Below are 16,744 nucleotides of genomic sequence, written 5' to 3'. Positions count from 1 at the left end.
ATCTGATCTCTGACCTCCATCAGGAAAAGATACATTTAACAACAGGGATAATTACCAGTGGAGAAAATCAGTATTCCTTTATTAGTCCCACAAAGGGTGAAATGTACATTGTTACTGCAAAGTACAGATAGAGACGAATAAAATATACAAGGCATGCACATAAAATGATTACAATTTACAGAAGTACACATTCAGGTAGATAAGTAATCTTGAAAAAGAGCTGGATAATAATGTCAGGATTTCTCCTCTGGCAGGACAACATTTGTATTTGAGTGCATGGCTTCATGTGAGGTACATGTGTGTGGTACGCTATCGTTTGGGTAAAAAAAAAAAACCTGTTTCTTTTTTCCTGGAACTGAAATGTAACTAAATGTGGGCCAGATGAATGCAGATGTTAGGCCCAGATAAAAGCTACACACACACACACACACACACACACACACACACACGCACGCACGCACGCACGCACGCACACACACACACACACACACACACACACACACACACACACACACACACACACACACACACACACACACACACACACACACACACACACACACACACACACACACACACACACACACACACACACACACACACACACACACACACACACACACACACACACAGTCAGTCACCTGCTACAGCCAGCTGCTTAAACATAAGCTGCAGTCGTTTGGGAGTTTGGATACTTCCTGTTTTATTGCCCCAAATAAACAGTTTATACTTAGTGAAATGTATAAGTTATACAGTCAAATAAACATACACTGAAATGTTTGGTGGAAGCAGAATCTGTGTAAGGTTGGCTCCACTCTGCCATTTAAAAAAGGTTTCTCATATTTATAAACTGACAAAGTTTTTAGATCTGCATTTTAGAAATTCATTTATTGAGGAATTACACCAATAAATACAATTAATTTATGACAATCAAATGTGACCTTTCAGAAAAGATAGAACGTAAAATTTGAACTCTGTTAAAACAGGACAGTAATTTTTGCAATTTATCATATTTGTATTTGTATTGGTATAAAGATCTAAAACCCTCTGGTAATTGTTGTCTGTCTTTCTTCCCTCTAACAGACCACCCAGAGAGGGCGGCGCTCTTCTTCGTCTGCGGCGTGTGTTTGGGCCTCTTCCTTACACTCTTCGCCCTGGTGGTGCAGATCTCCTGTCGCACCGACTGCCAGCCACGGCAGCGCCCCCCTGCCAAGAAACGAGCACGCCCTGCTGAATCATCCTCCGATTCAAGTGACTCAGACTCAGATTGGGACACCACCTCAGATCTGTCAGCGCGGCGACACCGGCGGTTTGAACGCACCCTTAACATGAACGTGTTCACGTCGGCCGAGGAGCTGGAGAGAGCGCAGAGGCTGGAGGAGAGGGAGCGCATCATCCGAGAGATCTGGATGAACGGGCAACCTGACATCCCCGGGACGCGGAGCCTCAATCGCTATTACTGAGGACTCTTTAGGGGCTTTTTTATGTAAAGCTTACTTGATTTGAACACAATTTAGGATGCACTTGGGTTGGGGCAAGAGACATGGCCCTTATGAAGCTTTATAACTAAGCTTGCGAACTGTGGACTCACTGATGAGAACAGGGGAAGGTATTGGAGATGCGAGAAAAAGTCCTCCCCCTCTGCTGGTTTGCATATTCCTCTGGGTATCATAAGCTGTACCCCATTCAGTAAGAGAATAAGCTCCCCCTCTGCATGGTAAGCTCACTTATTTCTGCCGGAAGCGAGGGGTGAAAGGCTACTCCGCCTTGCCCGTGACCTCAGCAGGCCTTTTTGAAGTGGGGATTTATGGGTTAGCTGCCTTAGACACACACAGGCCTGCAGAAACGGCATAGTGACTGAAGGACCAAGTTCTCAGATGGGTCTGTTTTATACAGGGTCACCTGTAAAAGACTGGGACACTTGGAGCTTTATGCTCAGCACCCTCCAGTATTCAAGTGTGGACTTTACAGAGGGGCGGCATAAAGCAGAAAGAAGTGTACGTTGGGACGATGTAAGACAATCTTTCCACAGTGAATAACCATGCTGCCTTTTGAACTTTCAAAAAAACCAAAATATGTTTTGGGTGGAATTCATCTCAACCCTTATGAAATCTATTTTATAATATTTAATAGTTTATTGATGTTCTGTATTTTTGTTCTCAAGTATGGTTTATTATGAGATATTTTTATACTTGGCAAAGGTTTGTCTGGCACCTCAGGGATGCAATCCTAGTGTTTCTGTGTTTGGTTGATGTATTTGCTTCCTAAGAAGGGGATCAGCCCATTTAAACAGCTAATGTCAGCATTTAAAGAAAATAATTAGAAATATCATATAAAGAGCCTCAAAGAGGTTTAGTGATTTTATCTTATTTTTGATACAGTATATTTAATTCACAGTGCGGTGCCTTTTCTTGCTATTAGGTCACTGTTGTCATGAGTGCAGCTGGTATATAACCCAATAAAATTCATATTGGATACTCCAAATTTATCTTATCATATATGTATTCCCCGTTTATGATTACTGTTGCTTTGCCATAGTGGAGCATGTGTAAATATGTCTATGTCACACGTTGCACTTGCTGTTCTCCCCAGATGTAAATGTACATTACCAGATGCCAATTTTGTACCGGTAAATACGCTAGAAATTATTTTTCTGGTCATCACCCAAATTTCAGGTCAACTGTGCCCTTACTTCAAAGGTACCAGTGCTAAACCAGATGATTGTGGTAATCGCTGCTCATGGCCATCCGGAGAAGGAACTAGCACTGAAAAAAGGTTCATAGTGCACGAGCAAATCCGCGTCTCTTAAATCATGTTGCCAGTTCTATAAAATAAGCTATTGTCAATCCAGCTCTGTTTGTGCTGCCCTGGATTCAAGCATAGGAATAATTATCGTTTTCTTTAAAAAAAAATAAAAAAAGCTTGGGATTTTTCCTGACTGAAAGTTTAAATGAGAGTATACAGGACATATTAGGGTCATCCACATAAAGACTGCCACTATATATAGTTTTTTTATAAAGACAGTTCTTGTGTTTCAATTTGAATGGATAAAATGTGCCGATAGCTGGTAAAGTGAGACCAAAATATGACTCCTGTGTTTGGAATAAACTGTGTTAAAAAATAACTTGACCACTGGTTTGTTTCATTTTGCACATTTTCATGTTCATAATGCGTGTAATATCTGCTAAATCATGCACAATACATGCTCTGTACTATATTCCAACTGCTCTGATCTCATAGTAAAGTCATGCAAAAAGACAGCATAACCAGTACACTAAGGTCATTACTTCTCACAAAATGTGTGCTTTTGATGAGGATGACGGATGCCCTGCAATTTCATAAAGTAGAGCGAGACGTTTTGGTGTTGCTCGCCCTCTGCTGGTGAAGTGAGAGCTCTTCAGTTTGAGTTCATTAATGCTTTTTTATAGATTTTTGAATATCTTTCATTAAGATGTTCTTATTATTCTGGACGTTGATTTATAACTTTTGCTTCCATTTGGAGTATAATTTATTTTTCAGAAACATTTATTTACCTTTAACATTTGCTTCAAATTGTCTCTGTCATTCCGTTTCCATGGATACAACAAAAAACAACGAGGTGGTTGTCTGTCCGAGTTTTACACGGTAACACAAGCTAAAATCCAGGTGAACTTTTGCGGGGGTACGGAAAGAATACTACAACACCGGCAATGTCTTGGAACTGGAATATCACTTTTCGGGATGTAACGGTAAGAATGTAAAAAGTTACTGCTAAACTTGCCAGGTTTTCTTTAATGCAAATGTTGTAAAGTTTGCTATACTGTTTTTGGCTCTAATTTTTGGGGAAATGTGTCAAATGTATTCTGATTCAGGAAGAGAATTTGCTGTCCTCTTTAAGTAATGCAAAATGCATTCCTATAGTATCATGCAGAATAATTTCCGCAGTTTTCCTCCCACCTACAATTTGCGAAATGGAATGGCTTCAAGTAACGATATTCATGTTACTTTTTTGTCACTGTTGTGTGTGTGTGTGTGTGTGTGTGTGTGTGTGTGTGTGTGTGTGTGTGTGTGTGTGTGTGTGTGTGTGTGTGTGTGTGTGTGTGTGTGTGTGTGTGTGTGTGTGTGTGTGTGTCATTTGATCACCACTGCTAAAATGTCAAACGATCATTAATACCTTAATAAAAATCAAAAATGCATTTTGATGTTCCAGATTAAATATTTGTTAAATACAAAATTAGTTGCAATTGCCTCATTGTTCCGAATGTTTTTAATAGTGCATACTGTTTTAGTTCCTGGTAGAAATGTTCAAAATGTGCTTTGGATTCAGCCCATCTTTTTTTGGGGGTATGAATTTTTCCTAAAAATTAAATTAACTGCACAAGAAAACAAATCTGTGTCAATAACATCACCTTTGAAGCACAGAAAAATGTTTCTGTGCTTGAGTTGTACTATTTTTCGCACTGAATTTAACTCACAGTAACTTATACACATTTGCCGTACCCTTGTGTTTACGGAAGTCAATATATCTCTCGGCTTTGATTGGTTGTTTCTCGTCACATGTGCACTACCCCCTCTGATGCAAAAGTTGAAGTATTTTCACTCTCGCGTTTTGAGCGTGTCTCCATTGAAAACAATGGAAATTAGTGTAATTATAATATCTGCAACTTATGTGTAAGGCCCCTCATAATTGCCACTTGAGTGTAGCACATTTGCATCTGTGATTTAAATATTCCCATTGCCATTTACCAGAGCTATTGTATTCCTTCCCCAATGCTCTCTCATTGCAGAAGTCAGCCTTCCATCGTTCCCAGACTCTGGTCTATAGGAATGGCTATGCTCTGCCTCGTCGCCCCACTGTGGGAATTGGACAGGATCCTCTTTTGTCAGAGCAGCTGATCCAGCAGGAGATCAGTGAGTTGTCCTCTGAGATACCATACATTACTCATGGCTCCTATAAAGACCAAGGCGTAGTTGAAGACTTCATTCCAGCTTACGTGGCCCTGGACAAGAAGGTACAATCAGGCCTAGGAGAACAGTGTTTGAAGATGTTTTGTTGGTCTAATTAAGTCATGGTTCCTGTTCTTCACCAAACTCTCTTCCTTGTAGGTGCTGCGATTCTATGCATACTTTCAGGAAGATATCCTGTTTTCCCCTGAAGAGCAGCATCGTGTGTGTCCTGTGGTCATTTACTATTACCTTGAGGATGACAGCATGTGCATTTTTGAGCCCAGGGTGGACAATTCTGGGATACCACAGGGACAAAGAATTAAACGCCAGCGTCTGCCCAAAAATGAGCATGGGGACCATTATCTATGGAAGAACCTCAATATTGGCATGGACCTGAAGTGTACGGATTCAAGTACCACATCACACAGGTCGATGCTTTCACTAAGGTACAACACTCTCTTGAATGAATGGTCTCGCAGTGCCTTGTGTATCTTAGTAATCTTTTCTGTGCCTCCAAGATAAACACATGGATAAATTGCTGTTCATATACTCTCTCATATGTATAGGAATTCATGGAAAGTGAAGGCATTGTTCTGAATGACCCTGAGCCGATGCCTGTGGATCCTTATGTCAAACGTAGCAAAAACCCTCTGCCTGCCTACACAACACCCTCCGAATTTGACCCCATGCACCAGTTTCTCACCATGGATCGAAAGGTAAAAATCCGTCAGATCCAAACTCACTGGGACATTTTATCAACAGGGAAGTTTGATTACAATAACATGTATTCAAAAATATCTTAAACCTTATACCTTTTTACACATGCCATGATGTTATACAGTATTTGCTTTTGCAAATCTTGCTCTCAACTCAACTGAGTAGACTGCGCCTAAAAGAATGAAATCATTTTAAGTGGGAATATAGATAGGAACCATTCAAAGCATCATGACCAAGTTCAGCATTATGTATCTGTTGGAAAAACCAGGTCTCGTGGCTCAATTAAAGGTGTATTCATTCATTTTTTAAAAGTCTGTATTTCTTTATTCTGAGATTGAGCCTTTATTGACAGTTACAAGTTATAGGTTAACTGACCTTATTAAAACATGACGAATGTGATCCTAAAGAGGTGTTCTGAACCACTGGAAAGACTCAAATAAGTGGTCTTGTGATGTATTATTGCATCGTTAATCAGGCTTTTTGTATCCTGAGATTTTGGATTTGGTATTCCAATTCTAGTGTTCGTGTCTCAACCTCTTCTTGTTTAGGTGCTGCGTTTCTCTGCCCTGTTGGACGATGCAGAAGCTCTGTTCGCGGACACCAGGCCCGTTACCATCCAGTATTACCTGGGGGACAACACAGTGGAGATCCGAGAGGTCCACGAACCCAACAGCGGCCGCGATCCATTCCCCATCCTGATAAACAGACAGAAGCTGCCAAAGAAATTTAAAGCTGCACCTGGTGAGATGCAACATTCTCTGTCACCTTTAGCTGTGTTTACAATAGGTCTTATATAGTGCTTTGGTTAGCTGTCTCTTTGTATCCAGACATGTACAGTACATGAGAGTGTCTCTAATGCATGAACAACACAATCCACATAATAATCCACAACAGTTTTACCCCAAATATAAATATAATAATAATACAAATAAACTACATTTTTGAAGCATGTTCTTTTTCTTCAAAAAGATGCAATACTATGTACTTTTAGGTACAAAGCTAATGTGAAAAGTAAGAATTTTATACGCATATATGACGAGAAATTAAATAAACAAGCAAAATTAAAATAAAAAAGGGCTCGGAAAATAGACAACATAATACAGATTTAAAATCAAGTGAACACTAATCTCAGTACTCTTCCTATTATTTCCAGAGAACTTTCCCAGCTGTGTGCTGGAAGTTTCAAAAGCAGAAGTAGAGGAATACTACTCTCCTAAAGACTTTCAGTTGGGTCAAACAATGCAGCTGCGTGGCCGTCGCTTCCGGCTGTACGACTGTGATGGCTTCACTAAAGATTATTACCAGAAGAACCACCCTGACATCCAGATGAAACCCTCAGAGGTACCAAAAAGGACAGACCTGGATCAGAAGTGGAAAAAAGTGAGGAACTAAGTATGTTCATCTCTCTTTTGTTTACTTTTCCTTTTATGTTATGAATCATTTCTTATGGTCATTCATTACAGGAGGTTCCTCCCTATAATGGTTTTGGTTCAATTGAAGACTCTCTCCAGAATTGTTTGTCCTTAATTCCTGAGCCTCCCAAAAAGAACGTGTTAAAGATGTTAGAAAACAACAACAAAGTGTTGTGCTACAGTGTCAGGCTGGTGAGTTAACATCTATGAGAACATCAACACCAAACCACATCAGTTCTCTGCTTGCTCAAACCGTCCTCTGTTCCTGACATTCCAGGAATCCCAGAATCCTGACGATGAGGGCCGACGCTTCATACTGTCCTACTCTCTGGCTAATGACATGATAAGTATTTTTGAAAAGCCTACTAGAAACTCTGGTATCATTGGTGGGAAATTCCTGAAAGAGACGCGCATCACCAAACCGGGCTCTACCGTGGAGAGTCCAGAGTTCTACTCCCCTGCGGACTTTGCTATCGGAGCCACTCTGGAGGGTAACATTCCCACTTAAACAGCCTGTATTTGTTTATTGTCTGTGTTTCTTTAAGGAAAATACCTCATGTTGCTACTCTTAACAAAAATGTCAGCAGGAGTCATAATGGTTTAAATGAATTTTCCATTAGGAGATCAATAGAGAAGAAATCCTAACTCTGTTCTCATTGCACCTTTCTCCTGTCGTCTGTTTTTGTAGTTTTCGGCCGCCGCTTTGTTCTGACCGATGCTGACCAAAATGTGCTGACATACCTGGAGTCCAACGCAAGCAAGATCCCGCGTCAGACTCTGGATTCGATTTACCAGAAGCTTGGTGTGAAGAGAGAAAACAATCAGCCACATGACCAAAATGGTAAAAAATCTAACTATCAACCTAGCAGAACACTCTTTTCTGTGAATTCTACATTTTTCAAAAGTTGACTTACACAAAAATGTTCTGTTTTTCTTTTTTTAATCAGGTGATGTAGCAGAGCCATCTTCATGATGAAAAGGAAGGTTGGATTGCTTCAAAAAGTTGTTCACTCCCAAATAAATAATATCCCAAATGAATACCTTTGCTGAAAATACTGAATCTGCCGCAGAAAAGATCATTATTTTGGTGGGTTCTGACATTTTAGAAAGATGTACCTAACAAAACCCCTCCTATATACCAAGTGATTGCCCAAGATTTAGCCTAAGAATGTCATAATGTTAGAGGCCTAGATTGAAGCAAGTACATTTTATCTATCAAATCATGTCTTCTCAGCCTCACAAAACCGTACCAGCGACACTTATCATACTGTACTTAACATTCAGCTAAAAGCATAGGTGAAGGTTGACTCACACTGCTGTGGAGTAATTAATGAAAGAAATCTGGAAAGGTAGACATTTTCTTTGTAATAATGCATGAGCTTGTCTCTATTTACCCACTGGAAACGCAACAATTTTTCGTTGATGCAAAATCGAAAATAATAAAGACCAAGAGGAGAACATTTAGCAGATGTATATGTGGTGTAAGACATAGAGAAACATGTATACAAAGTACTTCCATCTCAATATTTCAGAAAAATGCATTATTTAATAAAGTAATTAACAAAAAATGGAATGGCATGCAGTAATATCCAACATACATACTTGATGCATATCTTTTAAGTGACCAGTGACAAATGGATGATCTTAAGCAGACAAATCATTGGGAGGAGCCCAGGTGACCGCTCCCTTTAGTGACACGGTAAAAGGGAAACTTTAAAGCCAGCATACAGTGAGCTCATATCATCAGTAACATCTTTCTGCTCCAATGAACCAGACAAGAAAACAAGCAAAGCCGGCTCAATGCGTCCTCAGACAACACGACAGCCAATACAGTACTTACGTATGAAGATATGCATCGACACATTCAACACTGACACACAGACAGTCACGTGTGTCGTATACTGTGCTCACTTTACATTTTAAATCATTCTGCATACAATGGTGCTCCTTATCCGTGGGATAACAGTCTGCATTGATGTATAAAAAATACTGATATGAAGAGTAAATGTCTGTTGGGCTCGAGGGATTTCCTTGGATTTCGTTTTCCAGCATTCAAGCCTAAGTCTGTAGCGACTGAGTCCCTTTAACATCTCAGGATGAACTCAACAGGAGGCTTGGTGGTCAGTGGCCGCCATCTTTCCTGTTGTGCTGATGAGGAACCTTAGCCGGGGCTAAGGTCACAGTTCAGGCCAGTCAGTGTGTTGTCTTATGGGGATTTGAGCTTTTTGGTCCGAGGAGAGGCTCCATTCTCAGCCTTAAGTACGCCATTTTCATGGTGACCAACTAGCAGGAGAGACAGAAGAGAGAAGTCAGGATCTCTACTTACGCAGCACATAGACAATCCGTGTGATGGGACCAATTGAGAAAGCAGAATGATAGGGAACATGTGTGTTTTAAATAAGGAATAGATAGAAATTACTGAACAGTGTAGCAATATGCTGATCGGCTATGCTGTAACTATTAGGAGATGACATCAGTGTATTATTATAGTGCGTGTGTTTTCATACTCACGTGAGTCTCTCTTCAGTGGTCGTAGGGGTTGTTTTGCAGCAGTCTTCTTGCGAACAGCCTGTTCGTGTCTGAACTCTCTCCAGCGCCTCAGCTGGAAGCGGATAAACTTCCAGAGTAGCCAAGATTGGGTCAAACATACCAGCAGCAGAACAGTCATCCTGGAGGGCCCCCAAGCGCATGAAGATTAGTGCAATTGTGTGTGTTTTATTTTTAAATGGACCTGACATTGTGTGCAGAATTTGCCAATTACTTTCTGACCCTGGTGCTTAATGATTTTAAAAAATGGCGAAAAAATTGTCACGGACAACTAGGGCACCACAGTTTCACTCTCCTATTTGAAAACTATTGTTTCTGTCCTCAAGAAATCGGCAATTTACTGTTGCTTCACAGTGATACTATCACACTTTCACACAAATAATAGCACTCAAATTTGAAGTAGAGTAAATATTTAACTAAAAAATGACAGAATTTTCAGATATATCTTTAAATAGTTTTATTTTTTGGAATTGTTGACTTCAAATGTCATAATGTTTTTATTTGAAATTAAAGAGCTGTTTTCTGTCAATTAATGTCAAAATTGGCTTGAATTTTTAACAGTCAGCTTTTCATGGTGTGTTTGGACTATAAACCTGGCACAGTAGCTGTAAAAGCAAAGGCGGTGCCACAGAATGAATCATTATCCACAGATGTTGGACATAGGTCATTACCTTATCAGTACAGTGTTGAAGTTGCCCATCTCCAAGTCCAGCCCCTGGTTCTCCACACGAGCCAAACCAAAGCCCACAGCCAGGAACATTAGGGTCAAAGTGACCATCCGCGTAAACACGAAGCTGATCGCCCAAATGTTAAACCTGCAGCATGAAACAGAACAAAGCAGAGGTGTGGTAATTAAAAGAATAAGTTGCTGAGTATGTAAAGCCACAAGAGTCAAAATAGGGGGAAATAAATAATGTTTTAGGTGAAGTTAATAGCCCAGTGAGATAACTTACGTTTTCTGATGGTTCTCGTCAGTAAAGTAAAAGAGTCTGGCAATATGGAAGACCACCTCTGACACATACTGGAGGAAGAGCAGTACCACACCTACACGAGTCAAACTACACAGGAAAAAAGGGACAGCCAGGGGATGGATTAGGTGGTTTTCTCTTTATGTCTAAGGATTTAAAATTTGAAAGAAATGTCCTCGTGCTGGAGGCTTACTTCAACAAATAGGCTGCAGCGATGTGCAGCAGATACAGGCAGATGTACTTGAGCTGGCGAGGAATCTCCTCCTGAAAATACAAATAAGAGTATTTTCATCCTGAAGCCTTTATTTCTTTGGTACTCTCAATGTAATATGCATAGAGCAGCAGAACGAACACACACACACACACACACACACACACACACACACACACACACACACCACACCACACCACACACACCACACACACACACACACACACACACACACACACACACACACACACACACACACACACACACACACACACACACACAGCTTATCTCGTCACACCCCAGTACTCCTCCAGTTCCCAGGCCTCCTTACTGACCTTGCGTACTTTCTGGAAGTAGAGCTCTGGCAAGGCGTGCAGCCAGTAGGCCAGCTGAGTCAGGTAGAAAAACTTCACTTGAAACCTGGACCAAGAACAGATGCACAGAATGAAAGTAGGAATAGGTCAAAACAAGAAACGAGTGGTTGAATGTACCCAGATGCCACAGCGATACTTTCTCGGTTTTATTTGTTCCTGTGTGAGTATGCAAATGATGAAAAATGAAGAACCCCGGTTAAGAATAGACAACAGAGTAATCCAGTAATTGCCTGTGTTTTACGTGTAAATTGTTTTTAGTCCCCTTTTTTAAACTATGATTCTGCCAAAGCTGGAGAATAATCAGACTTTAAACACAGTAATAGATCGTACTATTTGTGCAAGATGTATACGGCTTATGTCAGGAAATGATGATAAGCTCAAAACCAGTAGACCATAACTAGATTGTCAACGCACTAAAGCGAGCAACTGGTTCCCTACAGTCCTTAGTTTTACTTTGTGGCATTTCTTTTCATAGTACTTAGTACATAGTTTATATTCAAGCTTATTCTGAAATAAATACCATTAGAAAACATATAAACTGAGTTGGAACGGACATTAAGACAGCTCTTGCATGATTAAATATGGCCTTGTCCCACAATCTACATTTAATAGCGCAATCTATAAACAGCCCTGGGGAGAACAAAATAACACAATATTCTTAAAAACCTTTTCTGTGAAAGAAATGGGTTCATTTTTAATTACAGGTTTTGTCAGATTACAAAGCAACATACACCTAAACATGCTTTTATTAGCTACAATATCTGTCAACACATTGCAAAATACAGGTGTGTTTTAACTAAGATCTTTTAAAGAAATAATACACTGCTTTCAGTTTCTCAAATGCGAATATTTGTTATGTTTTTCTTAGCCTTCTGTGATATTAAACTGAATACTTTTGGTGTTTGGACTATTAGTTGGAAAAACAAGACATCTGGTTCTTAACTCAGGCTTGGGGAATGTTTGAAGGGTTTTAAAAAATAAATAAATAAAGGAAAATAAACCAAAAGCAGCCCTGGTTCTCCTATACATTTTTAAATGTAGATACTTCAGCCATTATAAATATGTTTTGTTTTTGTAGGAAATGGCTGACCAGCTGTAAAACTTTGTATACATTTTATTTGTGTCACTATAGTACAGAGTTATCAGTCATCTTACCTGAGGTTTACATGGGGATAGTTTTCCCAAAGGCTGCTGGGATGCAGGAGATATCCTTCCTGTGTGAAGAAATTAGAGAAAAGAACACTTTATACTGTTGTCTATTAATGTGTGTGACAGGGAAATACACACTTGATCCTTGCTAAGATGTTAGATCATATGTCACATTCCCTAAACTAGTGACTTGTCAGTGAATACAATATGATAAAAAAGAAACAAAAAACACTCACTGTTAATAGGACGTAAAAACTCCAAACACTTGACACCAAGTGAAACACACCCAGTTGCCCTGACTCATTGAACTTGGTATTCTTGCTCTTGGAGAGGTGGAGGCGCCGGTTCACTTTCTGTAACATGAACAATAACAGAGATCATGTGAATGCAGCTTGGTTCCCGTCATTATTGCTGGCCTGTTGACAGACTGCTGAAATTGTCATGCATGAGGAAGTGTTACGGTAAAATAACTAGGGCAAGTAAAGACAGCGGATACTATTTATGGCTGCTGTTGAAAAGCCCTCTCTGAAGAAGTATTCCTTTCAAGACACGTTGGAAACCGTGGCGATGGTGCTAAAATAAAACCCCATTCCTCTTCACTGGCCTATTTCTAAACAATGACACAAGGGCTCATACCTTCAGATGGATTGAATGCTACTCTCCCTCTCTTCCTGCAATGTCAGTCTGTTCTGAAAAGTTATCAGCATGCTGCTCTAAAGTCTTTTTTTACATGTTGCTTTTCAAACTGTGCTGTTTAAAATGTCAATAAACCTGACGCTGGATGCAATCACGGGAACTATGCATCTACATACACTTGATTTAATCATAAATAGCATACTCTTTTTGAGGGAATTGTAAATAGGCAATATAGAGATTTTTATGACTGCAATGAAAATCCTATTCTTCCTGTTTCCTATTAGAGACGAGATATTATAATGACTGTACCATTTTATACTTAATGTATTGCTGAACACTTTTCTTTGTAACACTTGATCTATTTTGTATTAGGTTAGTTGAAAGTAATAATATTAAGTTGAACCTAATATGTTTTATTAACTTAATACAGTTATGTGAAATTGGTTGACTTAATACATTTAATTAAAGTCAATGTTTACATTGTTTCAGTGGAGGAAGCCATTTGCAATACATGCTGTTCTTTCCTGTCTTTGACTCTGACCGTAATTTCAGATTAAAAGGACTGATGCGTGTGCCACAGTGTGGGGTTCTTACATCCAGAAGATACTCCTGCACTACTGCGTGGAGGATGATGGCGATGAAGAAATAGAAGAGAATGGTGGCGGAGTCCTTCCATCCGTAATGGTACAACGTCACCTCGCCCTCTAAGCACACAAATAGGGTGTCACACAAAGCAAATGATTGTAATCAGAGGTGTGGTAAACATCCTGGAGCAATGTAAACTGAGCAAACACAGCACAACAAGCAGAAGCGAAACTCTGAAATGTATGACATGTACGAGTTCAAAATTGGTAGATGAACCATAGACTTTCAATTAAAAAGTATATCATATACAATTCTAAACTGCATTACATACCTGTTAATAGTGTGGTTACATTGTACTGAGGTTGAATGAACAGTATGGCTGTCTTGGCTGTTGCCTGAAAATTAGATGACATGGTAATCAGCAAAATATTTCATTGAACCTCAAGAGGCCCGTCATCAAAGCATCATCAAAGTATGAATGTGACTTTGTGGCAGGTGTGTGTGCTTGTGAGTGTGTAATTGGATAGAGGGCCAATGAGAATACAAGGTTCTTACAAGGGCTTCCCAAATTACTCAATGGCATGAAACAACACAAGGACAGTAAAACATTTTTGGTTTTGTTAATCCCTTTTTGCTTGTGTCCCCTTTCAACAAAACTACATTTAGCCACAGCCCCTCTTCTCAAGTGGTCTATGATGTTGGGTTAGTTGAATGAAATGGCGATTTTCAGATATCAGATTGTTTCATTTGAGTAACTTTGGTAGACATGAAGAGTTAAAACTATACAATCTCACAAGACAGAAGATGTAGATGAGCATTCATGAATCTTTTGCATTAAATTGAAATGTGTAAAGTCTCTATAATGTCAAGAAATAGAAGATTCTCACATTTTACTAGTTAAAATCAGCACATAATTTGCATATAAGTAGCTCAAGTAGTGACTGTCTTCAGTTGTTCTTCAGTTCACTAATCCATTATTTTAATAAAGGTTGTAATAACAGTACACAAATCATAGAAATGTGTTGTACATGTTTTCCCTATCCCATTTATCAATTGTAAGCCTTCACTTTTATTTGTAAAGCATTGCTGGGGTCCAATCAGGTTTGAGACATGATTTGGTCTTAAGCAAACAGATATAAGTACAAATGATTTGATTTACAATGATTGAGTCATCCTTAAGGGACCCTGTTGGTCCCCTGGCCCCAGAATGATCAACACACAGAGCAACAAGTCACCAGTCATTCCTTGCACTCCGAGGCCACAGGTGACCTGTCATCGTCAAAATGTCAGTTTCAGGACCAGCTGTAGCACTGTACTTCTCTTATTTTCCGAAACGAGAAAAATGAAGGAAATCCCCTACTTATTTTTTGGTCGACCAGCTGTGTGATCAGTACCAGTGTTCCGGATTGAAACGTTGCTAAAACCTCGGCCAGGAAAGTGTGTTTGTGCGCACGTAGCAGAGGCTTTTAGCCAACAAAACCTCATTAATACATAAACGGTATGTCAAAGTGAAATCCCCTCAGGTCAAAGCAGTATTTAGGGCTGCTGAGCCTACAGACAGCAGAGGCTCAAAGACTGAGACGTGGCAGTTAACTACTACTATAAAGCTAGCGAAAAAGGGAACCAGTGCTTCATTTTGAGCTTTTCAAAATAAAAGCCCTCTCTGTCGAACACTCCATGATGCTTTTATTTTGAATGCTGAAAACGCTCTACCTCTTGTCTTAACCGAGCTTTCAGCGCAGATTTGACCAATCTTGGAATCAAAATGTTGCAGCGGTCTACCTTTGCTGGAAACTGGGACAAGACTTTGTCTAAAAGGGTAAAACGTACACTTTAGGGCACACATAAGTTACATTCTTTTGTTTACGAGTAGCCACGTATGCCTATGCCAACATATGAGTTTTTGAGCTGCATCCCGGTTTTTAAAACCTCTTGGAATTACATTTTAGAGCAAAAGACCGACATTTTAAACCTATAACTCACTAAAAAAGATGCATTTTGCATTTTATACACTGTTGTTTGCAGCGGTGACTATCTCAATCAGTTTTAAATCATACGTTGCTACTTTGTATCCCGAAAAGAGTAACATTCCTTGCTCACAAAACTTGTAAAAAAAAAAAGAAGAAAAAAAAAAAACTACATCAAGCAACCACCATAACGTTATCCGCGGAACTGATTCCACTCAAATGAAGGGAAACAGGAACACACTTTTACAAAGCAAGATCACTTTGAACAAACACGTTTTTACTTTGCACCGAGTTACATCTTTGAATGTGTAGCGGGCTTGCCATCTTAAAACAGCTGAGAGACGAGGGGGGAAAAAGAGAATCTGAGTTCATCTCACCTCAAACATCAATCCAATCAAAATGAAAATGACGAAACTGAAGACGATGTCCGCATGGTTCTGAATTAAGAATTCTTGGCTGAAGAAAGGGTAACTCTTGTTTCTTCGGCGAAATGCCATGTCAACCCAATGGTGTTTTCCCTTCTATTTTATAATTCAGAAATTTTTCTGACTACGAAGTTCAGGAGTTAACTTTCTCACTGATTTGCGCATGCGCGTCTTTCTTAAAGGGCGAGTGCCATAAATACCTTCTTAAGGCCATTCACACAATGCGTTCAGACTGTTTGGTCCCCAGTGGTGGAAAGTACATTTACTCTCATACTGTACTTTCATGTCCATTATATCTGCTTCATACTACCAAATATTGTACTTTTTACTCTCCAACATGTGTTTGAAAGCTTTATCTACAAGTTATTTTTGCAGATTTCAATTAATAAAACAACATACAGGTATACACCCACTCATAAATTGGGATATAATATTATGGCAACCCAGCAATATATTGTAATTATAATTGAAATTGGCTCAACCTATAACAGCAACAACATTAGAATAATATCCACATTAATGCATCATTTATCATGATGATCACATCTGGCATTTTAAGTACATTTCGGAGCAAAATCTTTTTTACTTTACTTATATTCATGAATTGTTCTTAGTGGTGTAATGTATTGAAGTACATCTAGTAGTACAAAATACAAATAAACTTAATACAATTATAGATATCAATAATCATAATCCAGTCATTTCCCATATGATTCTGAAGTGGGACTTACGCAGTATTTTTTGATGCCAATACTTCTGTAATTTAACTTAAAAAAGATTTCGAATGCAGGCTATAGTATATGTACACTGTAGTATTTCTACTTTTA

The 16,744-nt window shown here is 39.3% G+C and overlaps 3 protein-coding genes across 4 annotated transcripts in view; 2 read left to right on the top strand and 1 right to left on the bottom strand.

Moving 5' to 3' along the window:
• The window catches only part of LOC134876941 (protein eva-1 homolog A), a 66,140-nt gene extending 63,016 nt beyond the window's left edge, over window positions 1-3,124 (top strand). For both annotated transcript variants that reach the window (XM_063902216.1, XM_063902217.1), the window contains one exon: window positions 1,084-3,124. In XM_063902216.1, the coding sequence (XP_063758286.1) occupies window positions 1,084-1,463 (380 nt within the window). In that variant the 3' untranslated portion in view covers window positions 1,464-3,124. The remainder of the gene's footprint in view (window positions 1-1,083) is intronic.
• A 470-nt stretch (window positions 3,125-3,594) lies between these two features.
• efhc1 (EF-hand domain (C-terminal) containing 1) lies at window positions 3,595-8,658 on the top strand. The gene is given in 11 exon segments (XM_063902206.1): window positions 3,595-3,728; window positions 4,767-4,991; window positions 5,086-5,320; window positions 5,323-5,372; window positions 5,493-5,642; window positions 6,192-6,384; window positions 6,797-7,023; window positions 7,107-7,247; window positions 7,333-7,546; window positions 7,744-7,896; window positions 8,003-8,658. Coding segments are annotated over 11 exon segments (1,653 nt in total). The 5' UTR covers window positions 3,595-3,689; the 3' UTR covers window positions 8,029-8,658.
• Window positions 8,582-16,079, bottom strand: tram2 (translocation associated membrane protein 2). The gene is made up of 11 exons (XM_063902207.1): window positions 15,870-16,079; window positions 13,857-13,920; window positions 13,535-13,644; window positions 12,541-12,657; window positions 12,311-12,369; window positions 11,117-11,201; window positions 10,764-10,834; window positions 10,556-10,660; window positions 10,274-10,417; window positions 9,567-9,724; window positions 8,582-9,338 (listed from the first exon to the last, which is right to left on the bottom strand). The coding sequence occupies exons 1-11, from the start codon at window positions 15,987-15,989 to the stop codon at window positions 9,262-9,264; spliced, it is 1,110 nt and encodes a 369-aa protein (XP_063758277.1). The 5' UTR covers window positions 15,990-16,079; the 3' UTR covers window positions 8,582-9,261.
• Between the last annotated feature and the right edge of the window lie 665 nt (window positions 16,080-16,744).

This window comes from Eleginops maclovinus, chromosome 15, assembly GCF_036324505.1.
Source record: "Eleginops maclovinus isolate JMC-PN-2008 ecotype Puerto Natales chromosome 15, JC_Emac_rtc_rv5, whole genome shotgun sequence".
Lineage (NCBI taxonomy): Eukaryota > Metazoa > Chordata > Actinopteri > Perciformes > Eleginopidae > Eleginops > Eleginops maclovinus.
This window is presented reverse-complemented; position numbering and strand designations above follow the sequence as displayed.